The sequence below is a fragment of the Hoplias malabaricus genome, chromosome 10, assembly GCF_029633855.1.
Source record: "Hoplias malabaricus isolate fHopMal1 chromosome 10, fHopMal1.hap1, whole genome shotgun sequence".
Taxonomy (NCBI): Eukaryota; Metazoa; Chordata; class Actinopteri; order Characiformes; family Erythrinidae; genus Hoplias; species Hoplias malabaricus.
The window spans coordinates 22,754,920-22,767,615 of NC_089809.1; the positions used below are offsets into that span (position 1 = coordinate 22,754,920).

A 12,696-nucleotide genomic window follows, 5' to 3' on the forward strand; every position below is an offset into this window, starting at 1 on the left:
TGAGGCATGCTGAGGGGATAAGGTTTAGCCAGGCTGCTTCACTGAAGAATTACTAATCAGCAGCAAAACATTTGCTGCCCTTCTGGCAAGGTCAGGGGATCAGGGTCCCCTGCTAAATGTCCAGAGCTCCTTTGCTCTCCTGGGGCAGAAGCCCTGAGGGGTAATAACACTCTGCCTCCCCCTCATGGCCTGACAGCAGCTCAGATGTGTGAACAGACTGAGGGGTCTTCACTGTCTCTAATCAGCCTGACAGCTCACAGTCAGAGGCTCAAGCTCCACAGCCACACCAAACACTTCTAGAGTCAAAAGTGCTAGACATCTAGAATACTGAGCAGGGAAAAGTCTTAATTTACACACTGGTCAGATGACTCTTTAAACTGACCAAGGATTTCCAGCTGAATCTATCCTTCTTTGGTGCAATCTCAGCAACCATACAGGCTAAGCAGCATTGCACTTACATCTTAAGCATCAGTATTTTATATTACATAGGCTCTCCAAACACTGTTTATTAGACAATTCAATGTATTTAACCTCATAAAAAAAGTAGCACAGCAGTGGAATACTGTGTATTTCCGGCATGCAATTTTATAGATTATTTAATGAACTCTGGCGCTCACTCAGTGTGTCTGTGTGTGCATGCATGACTAATTTGTGGCAGTATTGATCTGTGGTAGACCGGAGCTGTGCATCTGGACATGTCTGACCAGCAGAAAATAGATAAACAACACAGAAGAATTGCTATATTAATCCAGTAATTAAAACTAGTAGAATGAAAGATTTTATCTTATATAAATATATTTTAGGTCTGTTTGCAAATTTTACACTCATCCAAAATGATCAAAAACTGTACACTTCCATGTGCATAAAACCACACCATCTGCATTTTGAAATTATCTCAGAGTGCTGAGTGGCTATAATGGCTTGTTTTTACCTCATCAAAAACCAAGGCTCTTTTATCTACTGCACCAATTCTTTATAGAAATAATGTGACTGCTGCCATCTTGTGGACTACCATTAAGTATGTCTGACTGTGGTCAAGATGAAAACCTGTCAGTGCTCAAACCTTTTTACAATCTGAACATTTTATTTCCAAACAGAATAAGAAAACATGTAAATATGCAATTATAATTCATGTTTCTGTACATATAGTCTTTAGGAACACTTATAAATATTAAGTTAGCAATATATTTCAGGCACTCTTGAAATAAATGATATATTTCTTAACAAATTATAGAAACTACAAAGTAAATGCATCACAAAATACTATATTAATTTCCAAAGAATATATCTTAATACGTAATTAATATTGTCTTCTTTTAAAACATAAAAATTCTGCAGATTGTTGGTGTTGTGATATTTTATATATGAAGATTCTCAGCCCTCACCAGTCTGTTTGTGTATATTCACTGTTGTGAAGACCTTCAGCGGCATTCTTTAGGCACACTAAATTTGCGTCTTTTTGGAGCAGATGGTTGAAGATCTTGGCTAAGTGGAAACTGAAACTGAGAAACCTACAGAGACAAGAGAGGTCTTTTAAAAGACTGGCAGGGCATGCAATTCCAGTAGCAAAATGCTCCTAATCTAACATTTCATAATCTGACCTCTAAAGTAGAAGTGGCTATTGCCAGAATGGCATTTTTGTTTTCCATTTTTCATTTTAACATACGTGTAAATAATATGATTAATCACAGTATACTTAGGTTAACAGTATAACACTTTCTTAAAGTAAAATTTTTATTAAATATTTGATCAAAAGAAAATCAGAAAAAAAAATCCTTGATCAAATGAGCACTGAGCTTGGTTTTGGTATAGATACATATATAAGTTATTTATTTACACTAAACATTTCCATTATTCTGACAACAATGTTTGGCCTCAAGATTGGCTTAGTGGCTCTGCCTCCCAGTGCAAATCTGTCAACTGTTTTTATAATCAAGGCTTTACACAAGGAATTACTCAATTCAGATAGAAAGCTTACCAATGTCTTGTTTGTTGATGAGGCCGGTGCACCTGATTTTCTCTCCTATAATGAAAAAAATTTGCCTTTTACATTTTCGTAAATTTCTCTGAAAAACTCTAAATTGTGGATGTCATATATAGTAGTAAATTGTAGAAACAATCTGTATTTATACCTACAAAAGCACTAGTTAACAATGACTACACATTAAAATTGTCAAAAATCATTTAGTACAGAAGACTCCCATACATGTCCACTCCTGTTTTTCTTGGTGTCGACCGTGAGAGCAGCAGTATTCTTCACAAGACTGTCCACCTTTATAATAAGACTTCAATCATTAATTCAGCAAAATACTAAGGATCTTTTTCACTTTTTCATTTTTTAAGGATGTTGGACATTTTGTTAAATGCAGTAAAATCATGAATCTGTCATTTGTTCATTTGCTTGAAACTTTATTTTACTGACAAAACTACAAAGCATAGATTATCAATTATTTTACTGACCAGCTTGATTGTGTTTTGCAAAGATAAATAAGGTTAGAAAAAAACAGGGATGGGTAAAATTAAAGTTTTTAGATGTCTTTCACTACATAGAATTCATATCATGAAAAGATTCAGGGAGAAATGTTGCTGGGTAAAGGCCAAGGGAAGAAACCGCTGGTGAATGTGTGAGACCATCAAGCCCTCAGGCGGTACTGTTGACTATACTGTCATGCTACCCTGATGGACATAGCCACATGGGGTCTGGAGTATTTTGGAAAATCATTGTCACTTAGAGGGGATGACTACAATGGTAAAGAAACGCTGTTCTCTCTGGTTTGTTTACATCCAGAATATCTGCAGTATGTTTGAGGGGAAAATAACGACTGTTGTATGTACATGTCTGTAAGTTTTTATTCATTGCTTAAATTTTCACAGAAACTCATTTGTAACCAAACTCGTTAAGTTTTGTAGCACTGTGCAGTAACGCAGTTAGCCGTCTCCTGAGTTTGGAGGCATAACAAGCAGGAATAGAGCAATATCCTTCTCTCAGTTTGGGCTTTTCTAAGTTTGGAGTTCCCTCTGTTGTCTAAAAAACTCCACATGCCTGTGCTCTTCCATGAGAAGAGACAGAAAGCCTTTCAAACCTGACTGAGACCGTTTGTTTTTTACACACTTACAGACATGCAAACAGACTGGAGAGCTAGCAAATGCAAACATCTTCCGTATTTTACAAAAAGTGTTTATTTTTTTAAATAAAATTGTGAATGTCACCTTTAATACAGTTCACTACTTGACAAAGAAATGTAGTATGAAACTCTTATGTAATTAAAAAGTCACACATTAATTTAGAGTCCTCAGGTCATCTGAGATGTTTTCTGGGAAAAAGTAAGGTGTTTATATTGGTACTTTGTGGAAAGAGGCCTCATTTTGCATGAATCACATCAGTGTAGCTTCGTAGATATAGAGTGTATGTGCCTGAGTGTCCTTTCTGCAGTCCAAATGCAAAAGTATACACTGCAAAAGTATGGCGCATCATGAAGAGGGATATCAGACAAGTGTGTCCAGATTGTTGAGCAACTTAAGGGTTGTACACAGCAAGTATGAGCAAAAGTTCCACAAGCAAACTTGCAATATTTGGCATCTTCAATTACCAAACAGAATTTTGCAATCCAGTTGAAAACATGCCTGTCCCAGCTTTTGTTGAAAGGGTTACAGGCATTGATTTTTTTTATTTTATTTACATTTACCAAAAGTTTGCCATTAAAAAAAAAGAAAATTGTTTAGTTGTTCTTTTGTCTCTTACATAAAGTGAATTGGGTTTTATTGAATGCTTAGAAATTTTCCCAACCTTTCTGGATAAGGACTTTGTTAAATTAAAACAATTTATCAGACATCTGAAGACCTTTAAAAATAATAATTATCAGTTCAAGGACATCAGATATTCAGGTTATTATGAATGTAAGTATTCATAGAAAAATAGCATATAGTTTTATCAGTCTGATTCATATGCACAGCAATAAAAGTCTGATAGAAAACATAGCTTTAGAAATATAAAACACTGCTTTGTTGAATTAGTGCACCTTAAATTTCCTAAAATAAATTATTGCTGTCTTGTTCTATGTCTCCAGAAGCTTATGGGAAGTATTTGCACCGTGTATTAATTTAGAAGCAGAAACAAAACACTGAAAAATGACCAGAATATACAGGTATATACAGATATACTGTAGTAGATATTCAGAGGAATATTTACTAAAAAACATACTCCTCATCCCATCATCAGCCACATCCACACCTGCCACAGCTTCACCAGTCCACCTCCCAGAATGTTTCTAATTCATTAAATTATTGTAAATTATAAATGATCTGCTGCCATATTTTTACATAATGTGTACACAATTCTTAGGACTGCTCATGATCTTCCTACATTTTTTGCCCTATGGTGTCTGTTTACTGGCTGGACTCTTGTGAATGTTTTTCCATGTGAATTAAAACTCCTCAAACACTTACAGTCACAACCTGCCTGTCTGTATTCTGCAGAGATACTTGTCAATATTTATTCTTTGTGCTGGAAATACGTATCACCTCAAAGTTGCCAAAGCAATAATGATATGAAACACTTGATCAATAAAAGTGGAATGGAGTAACAGATGAAGCCAAAACATCATGTATAGCAAGGTAATAGTAAGTATTAAATATAAAACGTCTGACATATTTACCTGAATGTGCTGTGAATTCTCCGACATATCTTCTTTACTCATGCCTGTGTAAATGCCAAAACATGACTAGTATCATGTACAACACCTAGTACAGATACACATTTTTATGTGTGAACTGTGCTAGCATGCACAAGCCCTGTATAGTTGCTCTGACACCCACCTTCATGTAAATTCATAAAAAATGTATCACTAATTCCTAGCAATGTTTTATCTACAAGAATACTTCTTGTCATGATATCAGGTTTTAGATATCCTATATATTTAAAATGTTATGTGTTATTTTGCATTGCATTATATTAGGTTTATAATATAAAACAAATAAAATTAAGTGTTGATATTTACATAATAAAAAGAGCAAACCATTAAATTCAGCTCACCTGAGTTTTCAATACCGGTGTTACAAACAACATTTTCTTTGGATATAAAGTCCTGCTTACAGAAAAACTGCTGTAAGATTTTTTATTACTTAAATACAGTTTTAACAGTTAACTAACAAAATGTAACTGTCTCTCACCTGCTGAACTTTGGAAATAGCTACAATTTTTTCTTCAGTCATGTTCAAAGCCCATCTATCTCTAGCACATATGGGCTCATCATCATCTACCTGCAAATACAGTCATAAATTGTAGCTTTAAACTATGTCTAATGCAACTTCATTGCAACATTTTATATACATGTATAGTTAAGCATTTGCCAAACACATTTGCATGTTTCCTTAAACATTGTATAAAAGAATTCACATGAAGAGCCTGAAATGGGCCCAAACTCACTGATATAATTTCTTAAAATTTAATTCTACATTTATCTTTGTTATATTCAGTTTTAGTTTGTAACTGCACCTGTTCAAGTCTCTCTCGCTCTGTGGTGACATCCACTTTGAGAGTGTGGAAAGGTGTCACAACTTCACCCATGGTGAGATTTACTGGTTCTTTCTCAAATATCAATGTGCTGTTGTCACCCTCCTTAAAGCCTGGTGGCTGGTAGTCCTGGGGAGTGACTGTCACAAAGACCAGTATATAAAGAGATAATAATTCTTTGACACTAGCTGAAACTATCCAAGTTATGATAAAAAGTAAAAATATAGGAAATATATCTATAAATACAAGAGCAAAGAAAAATTAGGCAAGCCTAGATTTTACGGACCGCCATTAGCCATATAGCCATTGTCACAGAGGTTTTTCTGGCAAAGCCCAAAATACATACCCTTGTCATGGGAAGGTCTGGAGAAGCTTTGGTGCTTCATATCAATGTCTTTGTTTGAATGTTTTTTTTATTATGTGATTGTGTTGTACAGAAAATTTGGAGGGCAAGACTAATAAATGCAGAAATGAAAAAAAAGGAGCACAAAGTTTTGTTCATTATATATATTACACTGGCATCAGTGTTTTTTTTTTTTTTGTTCATTTTATTTAAAAATAAATACTAGGTGATCTACAACCAAATAACAAGGACGACCAAGAACATTATTTTATTATTTTAAGAATTACAATTATTTATTCAATGTAACTTGTTAGAGGAGAGCATGTGAAGTTTAACGTGGCTGTGTGCAGCTATATGGAGTTTTATAAACACACTAACGTCACAAAATGTCTCCCCACTACAAAGACACTCACACGAAATAAGACAAATTCACCAGTCCTCCTCTCTCTGTGAGATACAATACGTGTGTAAATGTTCCGAGCTATCCTGCTGAGCTTGTGAACTAACCAAGGGTGCTCCTGTCTTATTTCTTATTTTTCAGCCACAGTTCGTACTGAAGAACCTACTTTGGTTCCATCTGGAAACTAATTTTTCCGGTTCACAAACCATTTTATATCGTTGGACATATATAGGCGGTCCGGCAAAAAATGTAAAATGTAAAAAGAGGTAACAAAATGGAGGATTTTTTATTTGAGCATTTTTTCTGTAGCTTCTTCTCTGTGTTGGTTAATTATCATTAACCAAATAAGACTAACCTTCATCATAGTACGAAAGCTTCATATTGAGACAGACACTGTCAGGTAGAGGTCCAAGGTTCTGCATTAGTGTGTAAAGTTTACGCACAAGCAGAATACTTGCTTTCTTTATGTCACTGCAGTCCATTTTAGTCACACGCTTTTGGCTTTTGCTAACAAAATAGCACAGGATAGAGAAAAATTGCAATAGTTTAGCATGAATCTATGAATCTACTGAATTCTACATTTTTATTGTTATTTGGCAATTATTTTGCACTTCTAAATTATCTAACAGATCACCTTTCAAAATCCAACTGAGGCCCCTTTTCAGTGTACTGGATTCTGAACTGGTAGCACTCTGTTATTTTCTAAAAATGAATAATGGGTGTAAAATTTAAATCTGTAGGTCATAATATATTAATGTGAATGTCAAAATCATACAGCTAAAGGTAAGTTCCCAACTACCAGTAACAATTCTAAAAAATTTTACATACCTGTGGCAATTCTGGATCAGAATATATCTAAATAAATAAAGTTTTTAAACATATAAAATCGAAAGCTGCCCAGATAATTATATTGTCATGGGTATTGTATATATGTACTTACAGACAGTAAAACCATACGGAGCTGATAAGCACAGGCAGATGAGGTGAAAATGCATTTAAAATGGAAAATGCAAAACATACAATTACATAACTGGCAAACTTTACCCACACTCACAGATATACTTTTTAAGTAAGCACAGACTCACGTATCGTTTCTGTAGGGCATCAAAGCATCCTTGCAGCCTAAAATTACAAGAAATATTTAGCTAAATTTCTTCTGTGCTGTATGTTGTATACTATGACACATTTCCTTTATAAACTGCTTACAGGTTAATACCAGGCAACATTACAATGTGGGCTTTTATTAATTTCCTTTTTGTCAGGAGACATTCTGGTAATTTTTAAATGTAGTCCACACACAGTGCTATTTCTTATCAAGACTACTTAATCTCTGAACAATTTTGAGAATAATGTGGGAATAATTCACTGCACGTATAATGTGGCAGACACAACCACAGTGTAACTGAGGAATGCAGTGTATTGCTGAAGTCATACTATGCTATAGATTTCGGGAATATACTTATATAGTTCTCTGCCACATCAGCACCAGGTTGTGATAAGTATTTAACCCCTGAATCTGCGCAAGTACCTGTTTATTCAGAAGAGTATATAAATAAACTAAAGCCATATACATCACAGTCAGGGGCTGCACTGACGGGGTTAGTTGTCATGTCGTGTCGATGTATTTAATAAATCATTCTGTTCACTTTTCTGCTTCTTTCATATCTCACTCTATGGTGCAGACTGTGAGTCTGTCGGTCTACATATGGCGCAGCAGGTAGTGTCGCAGTCACACAGCTCCAGGGGCCTGGAGGCTGTGGGTTCGATTCCCGCTCCGGGTGACTGTCTGTGAGGAGTTGATGTGTTCTCCCCGTGTCTGCGTGGGTTTCCTCCGGTGGGTTTGCTCCGGTTTCCTCCCACAGTCCAAAAACACACGTTGGTAGGTGACTCAAAAGTATGTGTGTGTGTGTTGCCCTGTGAAGGACTGGCACCCCCTCCAGGGTGTATTCCTGCCTTGTGCCCATTGATTTCAGGTTAGTCTCTGGACCCACCGTGACCCTGAACTGGATAAGCAGTTACAGATAATGAATGAATGAATGAACTCTCTAAATATTCTGACTTTATTCTTAGAATTATACTGACATTTTTTCTCAGAATTATTCAAACACTATTCTCTGAATTATTCCAACATTATTCTCAGAATTATTCAGAGACTGTTCTCAGGATTCGGACTTTATTCTCTGAATTTTTATTTTTTCAATGGCATGGCCCTACAACTCTGTCGCACTCTATAGTATATATGCCTTGGTACTTGTTGATAGTAGGGCTGATCTTAAAGCAGACAGAAAATAAATGTAACATAATAGCTGCTAACTATAAAAGAGTTTTCTAACAGGAGTTGCAACAAGACAAATTTTAGTAAATTATGACCATCAAATTAACGGTAGCCTTTATATTTTATATCACAGTTGTTCAAAGAAAAATATGTATCTCCAAAATCATAACTTTAAAGGAGAAGGAATAAACCTTCTTAACTGTCAATGTAAGTCAATTTTAAAATATTTATCTATTCCCAGTAATTTTGGAGCTTCTCTATTGTTATATTCACCATAAAAATTTCACACAATGAGAAGGTCAGCTACTGTGCTCAAATGTTGTAGTAAACAAAAATGTACAAAAATTAAGTTTTTCTTTGGTCAGCGAGAATATAAAATATATATTTTGCAGTTAATTGAACAGCTGAAAGGTGTAGTCAGTGGTTGTGGATAAGGAGAACACAGACTAGTTGGGGAAATGCACTGTAGAGGTGCTGTTGTGGTGGTTGGTGATATAGCATGTAAAGATCACATGGAACTGGTAGCACTGAGCATGCATTAATGGCGCCAGTGGTGCTTGGTACAGCCTTAGTCACCAGGGAGGCCAGCCTGGATTTACGGTTGTTGAAACTTAAGGGTAAGGTAGGACTGTAAAGCTAGCTTGGAGGGGGGTGGGTCTGGAATGCTAGACTTCACTGTTGAGCCTTCTGGTGGTGTCATGGGCTTAATTCAAAAGAACACTGACAAGGGGATGTGCCTACCTAATGACCCCTGTGAAGAGATAGCAATGCAGTGGTTGGTTTGGGTACTCATGTGATGGGCTCAATAAGTAACTGTAAATGTTATGGGTAACTGGTTGCTGATCGGATCATAAACAGCCACAGCAACCTTAGTGTGTAGCTGTAGGATTAGAACAATAGAAGTTATGTGGCTACCGATAGGAAGAGTGCGTGAAGCGCTAATGGATTGGCAGAGGATATTTAACATCTTATCTTGTGTATGATTATAATACGAATATTAGAGCTGGGCAACATAGCCAAAAATGTTTTAAGTTTACGATAAGTTTTTCTATATTGATTGATTGATCTCAATATTTATCGCAATATTAACACTGTGACAAAGGTCATGCTTCTTAAAACGTAGACTGAATATATATATATATATATATATAGACATGTGTGTGTGTGTGCGTATGTTCACATATGAAAACTACTCAAATTCACAAAGAAAGATTTCACTGGAACAATAACATTTTCTAACAATGCCTTGTGTCATGAAAACATTCTTAGAGCATTACCACCTCAAGCTTTAAAAGATTAAAAAGAGTTTAAAATAATACATGAATAAACAAATAAACACTCCCAAATGCTGAATTTTAAACATATTGCATTGTAAACATATCCACTTGTAACAGTGGGAAAGCTAGAATATTTAGAGTTTTGCACGTTCATTCATTTATTGCCTTTAACCACTTATCCAGTTCAGGGTCACGGTGGGTCCAGAGCCGAACCCAGAATCACTGAGTGCAAGGCGGAAAAGTTCCACCCTTGGGAATGTTTATTTAAAAGAAGCAACCTGATCTATGGCATCAGATCCAATTAAAAATTCACAAGTGGAGAAAATAATTTCATGTGAGAAAATGTTTTGTTTTTTTGACAATGGCTGTTACAAACTGAGCAATAAAAAACACTAAACGTGCAATGTTGTCAGAAGTATACATTATGCACAATTATTATAATTATGTAGTAAATGTCATATGAGATAAAGTCAGAATACATAGGTAGTCAGACATTTTAGTAACTAACTGTTTTTTTGACTGTTTTGTGTTGGCAGTATAAAAGAAATTTTCTGTTGACCAGCTACCGATTTTATGTCATATATCCAAACCACTGATACTGACCACTCGACTATCTGACTTGCACCGGGGCAAGTTCGTTCTTCTCGAAGAATCATCACTTTCTGTTCTGTGGGGGATATGACAGGATACATGTTGAAAGTAAATATTACAAGTTTTACTACATTTCTTCATAGTTCATTGTTTAAGATGTAGATCAAAATCATCCAGCTATTTAATGTGAAATGATTCATTCTAGAGAAACTTAACAAACGAGAATTTTTTATAAAATTATTTTGCTAGGAACAAGATAGCTAAAGATTCTAATGCATCTAAAAGCAAAAATTACATTAAATGATAATGAACATCCTGCATGATGTCTGGCACATTATACAATAGGAATTTAGATAGTCAATACCTACATTTTGGCTTTAAATGTGTTTTTGACCTCAGAAACTGCTTTATGCAGAAAACGTGGAAAATGTCTATGTAAACATTAATACAAATCTCGCAAAAATATTTTTAAACAACCAAATATATAAAGTCTTACCCTCAACATATTTGCTCCCATAAGCTTTTTCAGGAAAAAGACCTCGTAGGTAAGTGATGCTGGAGACAGCAATAGCCAGCAGTTTCTTAACCACTACCAGTGACTGCTGCTCTGTGGTAACCACTCTGGGCAGTATCTGAGTAGAATTCTAAAAATAAAAATATACATCAATATATAGCTATAAACAATATTTGCAACAATCACTAAAATATTTAGCAATTAATGTACACTTCCTAGTTGAAACATATATGCCTCTACCTGATTGACTGTGGTGTATAACCGCTGTTCGCAGGCCATGATGCGTCAAATCAGGAGTATGTCAAATCTCTCTGAAAAAAGATGTGATCTGTCTGAAAGAGTAAGCAGTATCTGCACAATGTAACAGTGGTTATAGGCACAGGTCAGCATTTATTTTTAAATATGTACTAAACGGTCATAATCTAATACCCGTTAGAAGTGTCGAAGATAAGTCAATCTATATTTTCTAAAATGTCTGCAGTGCTGCCCAGTGAAGAATGTAGCATTAGCCAATTAGCAATATATATTTTATCAACATTGAAGTATCTAGCGGCAGATACGACACTACTGACTACTGTCTCCCATTCATTAAACGTATTTCCATATAATTTGTTGTGGAAATTAAAAAGCTGAGACTAAACATTTTAATTAGTAACAATTTTAGCAGCCTCATTTAATTAGTCAGTAGCTAGTTATTACGTTAATTTAGATAAGTTATTCTTACAGGATCATGTCCTTGTATATTAGCTACGTGAATGAGATCCTTACAGCGATCATTTTACTTGTTCACTTGATAAATGCTAAAGTTGGGTACCTTCCAAGTCTCACGCTGTATATTAGTTCATTTAAAAATGACATTTATATTACCAGCTAATGGTTTCTTCCTTTGCGTATTTTACTTCAGAAAAACGTCTGAGTTATTAGTGAAGAGTATCGGTGGTTAAGAGGGATTTCAGAGCGATAGCCTTTTGTTTCAAATTCCCGCCGATCTCCACGAATCATTCACAGTCATCCGACTCAGTAGTCGACTCTAAATCATTGGACTCGATTCCAAATTGTCCGCCACACAGATGTTGAGACAGTTTACACTAGAAATGCATACTTTCACAACACACAGGCTTTTATAAAATGGCCTTACAAAGGTTAATATAAAGTACAAATGTGCCGTTTGCGACAAAAATTAATTTCCATTCCACAATCAGGACATGTAAATAAACGGGCATCATTTGGTAAAAAAGGACGATAGACATCAAACTGAACTCACGCAGTTTGAATAGAATAACATCTTCTGAATGGGGCCCTTACTGTGTCAGCGAAGAAGATCATAAAGGTAACATGTTAAAATCCTAATATTATTACATTGAATGTGTACGTAACATTGAAGACTGATTTGTGAACAGGAACAGAAACAGGAGTTGACTCAGATTTCTAGACTACATGAACCGATAATAAAGCAGAGGCACTGGTGGTCTATTTATGGTCATTTTACACATCATTCAAACTTGCCTCGCCATTGGATAATTTCTGTATAAAAATAAATAAATAAATAAATAAAAGAAAATGTAAAGTTCTAAGGTCTCTGAGGCCGAAGATGTATTTCAGTGTAATATACAGCATACACAGCAAATTCTCCAGTGTTAAATCAACACTATTAGTAATAAGTAATAAGTGTAATAACTTAACGCTCTCAGTGTTAGGTTAACACTAATAGTGTTGATTTAACACTGGAGAATTTGCTGTGTATAGGTACATTTTTAATGACTCTTTACTAATATTTTCACAAC

The 12,696-nt window shown here is 35.2% G+C and overlaps 1 protein-coding gene across 3 annotated transcripts; it reads right to left on the reverse strand.

The window, feature by feature from the left end:
- Nucleotides 1-1,154: 1,154 nt before the first annotated feature.
- On the reverse strand, nt 1,155-11,918 carry hormad1 (HORMA domain containing 1). Of its 3 annotated transcripts, none has more exons than XM_066682873.1 (16): nt 11,780-11,918; nt 11,153-11,244; nt 10,895-11,042; nt 10,411-10,474; nt 7,341-7,377; nt 7,196-7,216; nt 7,084-7,110; nt 6,890-6,957; nt 6,611-6,762; nt 5,495-5,652; nt 5,170-5,259; nt 5,033-5,084; nt 4,656-4,699; nt 2,207-2,272; nt 1,979-2,023; nt 1,155-1,511 (listed from the first exon to the last, which is right to left on the reverse strand). In XM_066682873.1, the coding sequence occupies exons 2-16, from the start codon at nt 11,189-11,191 to the stop codon at nt 1,422-1,424; spliced, it is 1,101 nt and encodes a 366-aa protein (XP_066538970.1). In that variant the 5' UTR covers nt 11,192-11,244; nt 11,780-11,918; the 3' UTR covers nt 1,155-1,421. The 3 variants fall into 3 exon arrangements, with proteins under 3 accessions (XP_066538970.1, XP_066538971.1, XP_066538973.1); XM_066682874.1 differs by having other exon boundaries at nt 11,153-11,223; nt 11,780-11,916; XM_066682876.1 differs by having other exon boundaries at nt 11,153-11,223; nt 11,727-11,840.
- Between the last annotated feature and the right edge of the window lie 778 nt (nt 11,919-12,696).

Excerpts from the sequence above, each read along its gene's own strand:
- hormad1 (XM_066682873.1), bottom strand. The coding sequence starts at position 11,191 with ATGGCCTGCGAACAGCGGTTATACACCACAGTCAATCAG. Across the intron at positions 10,475-10,894 it reads TGGGAGCAAATATGTTGAGG|AACAGAAAGTGATGATTCTT; the intron begins GTAAGACTTTAT and ends TATCCCCCACAG. Across the intron at positions 1,512-1,978 it reads CATCAACAAACAAGACATTG|GTTTCTCAGTTTCAGTTTCC; the intron begins GTAAGCTTTCTA and ends TTGTCTCTGTAG.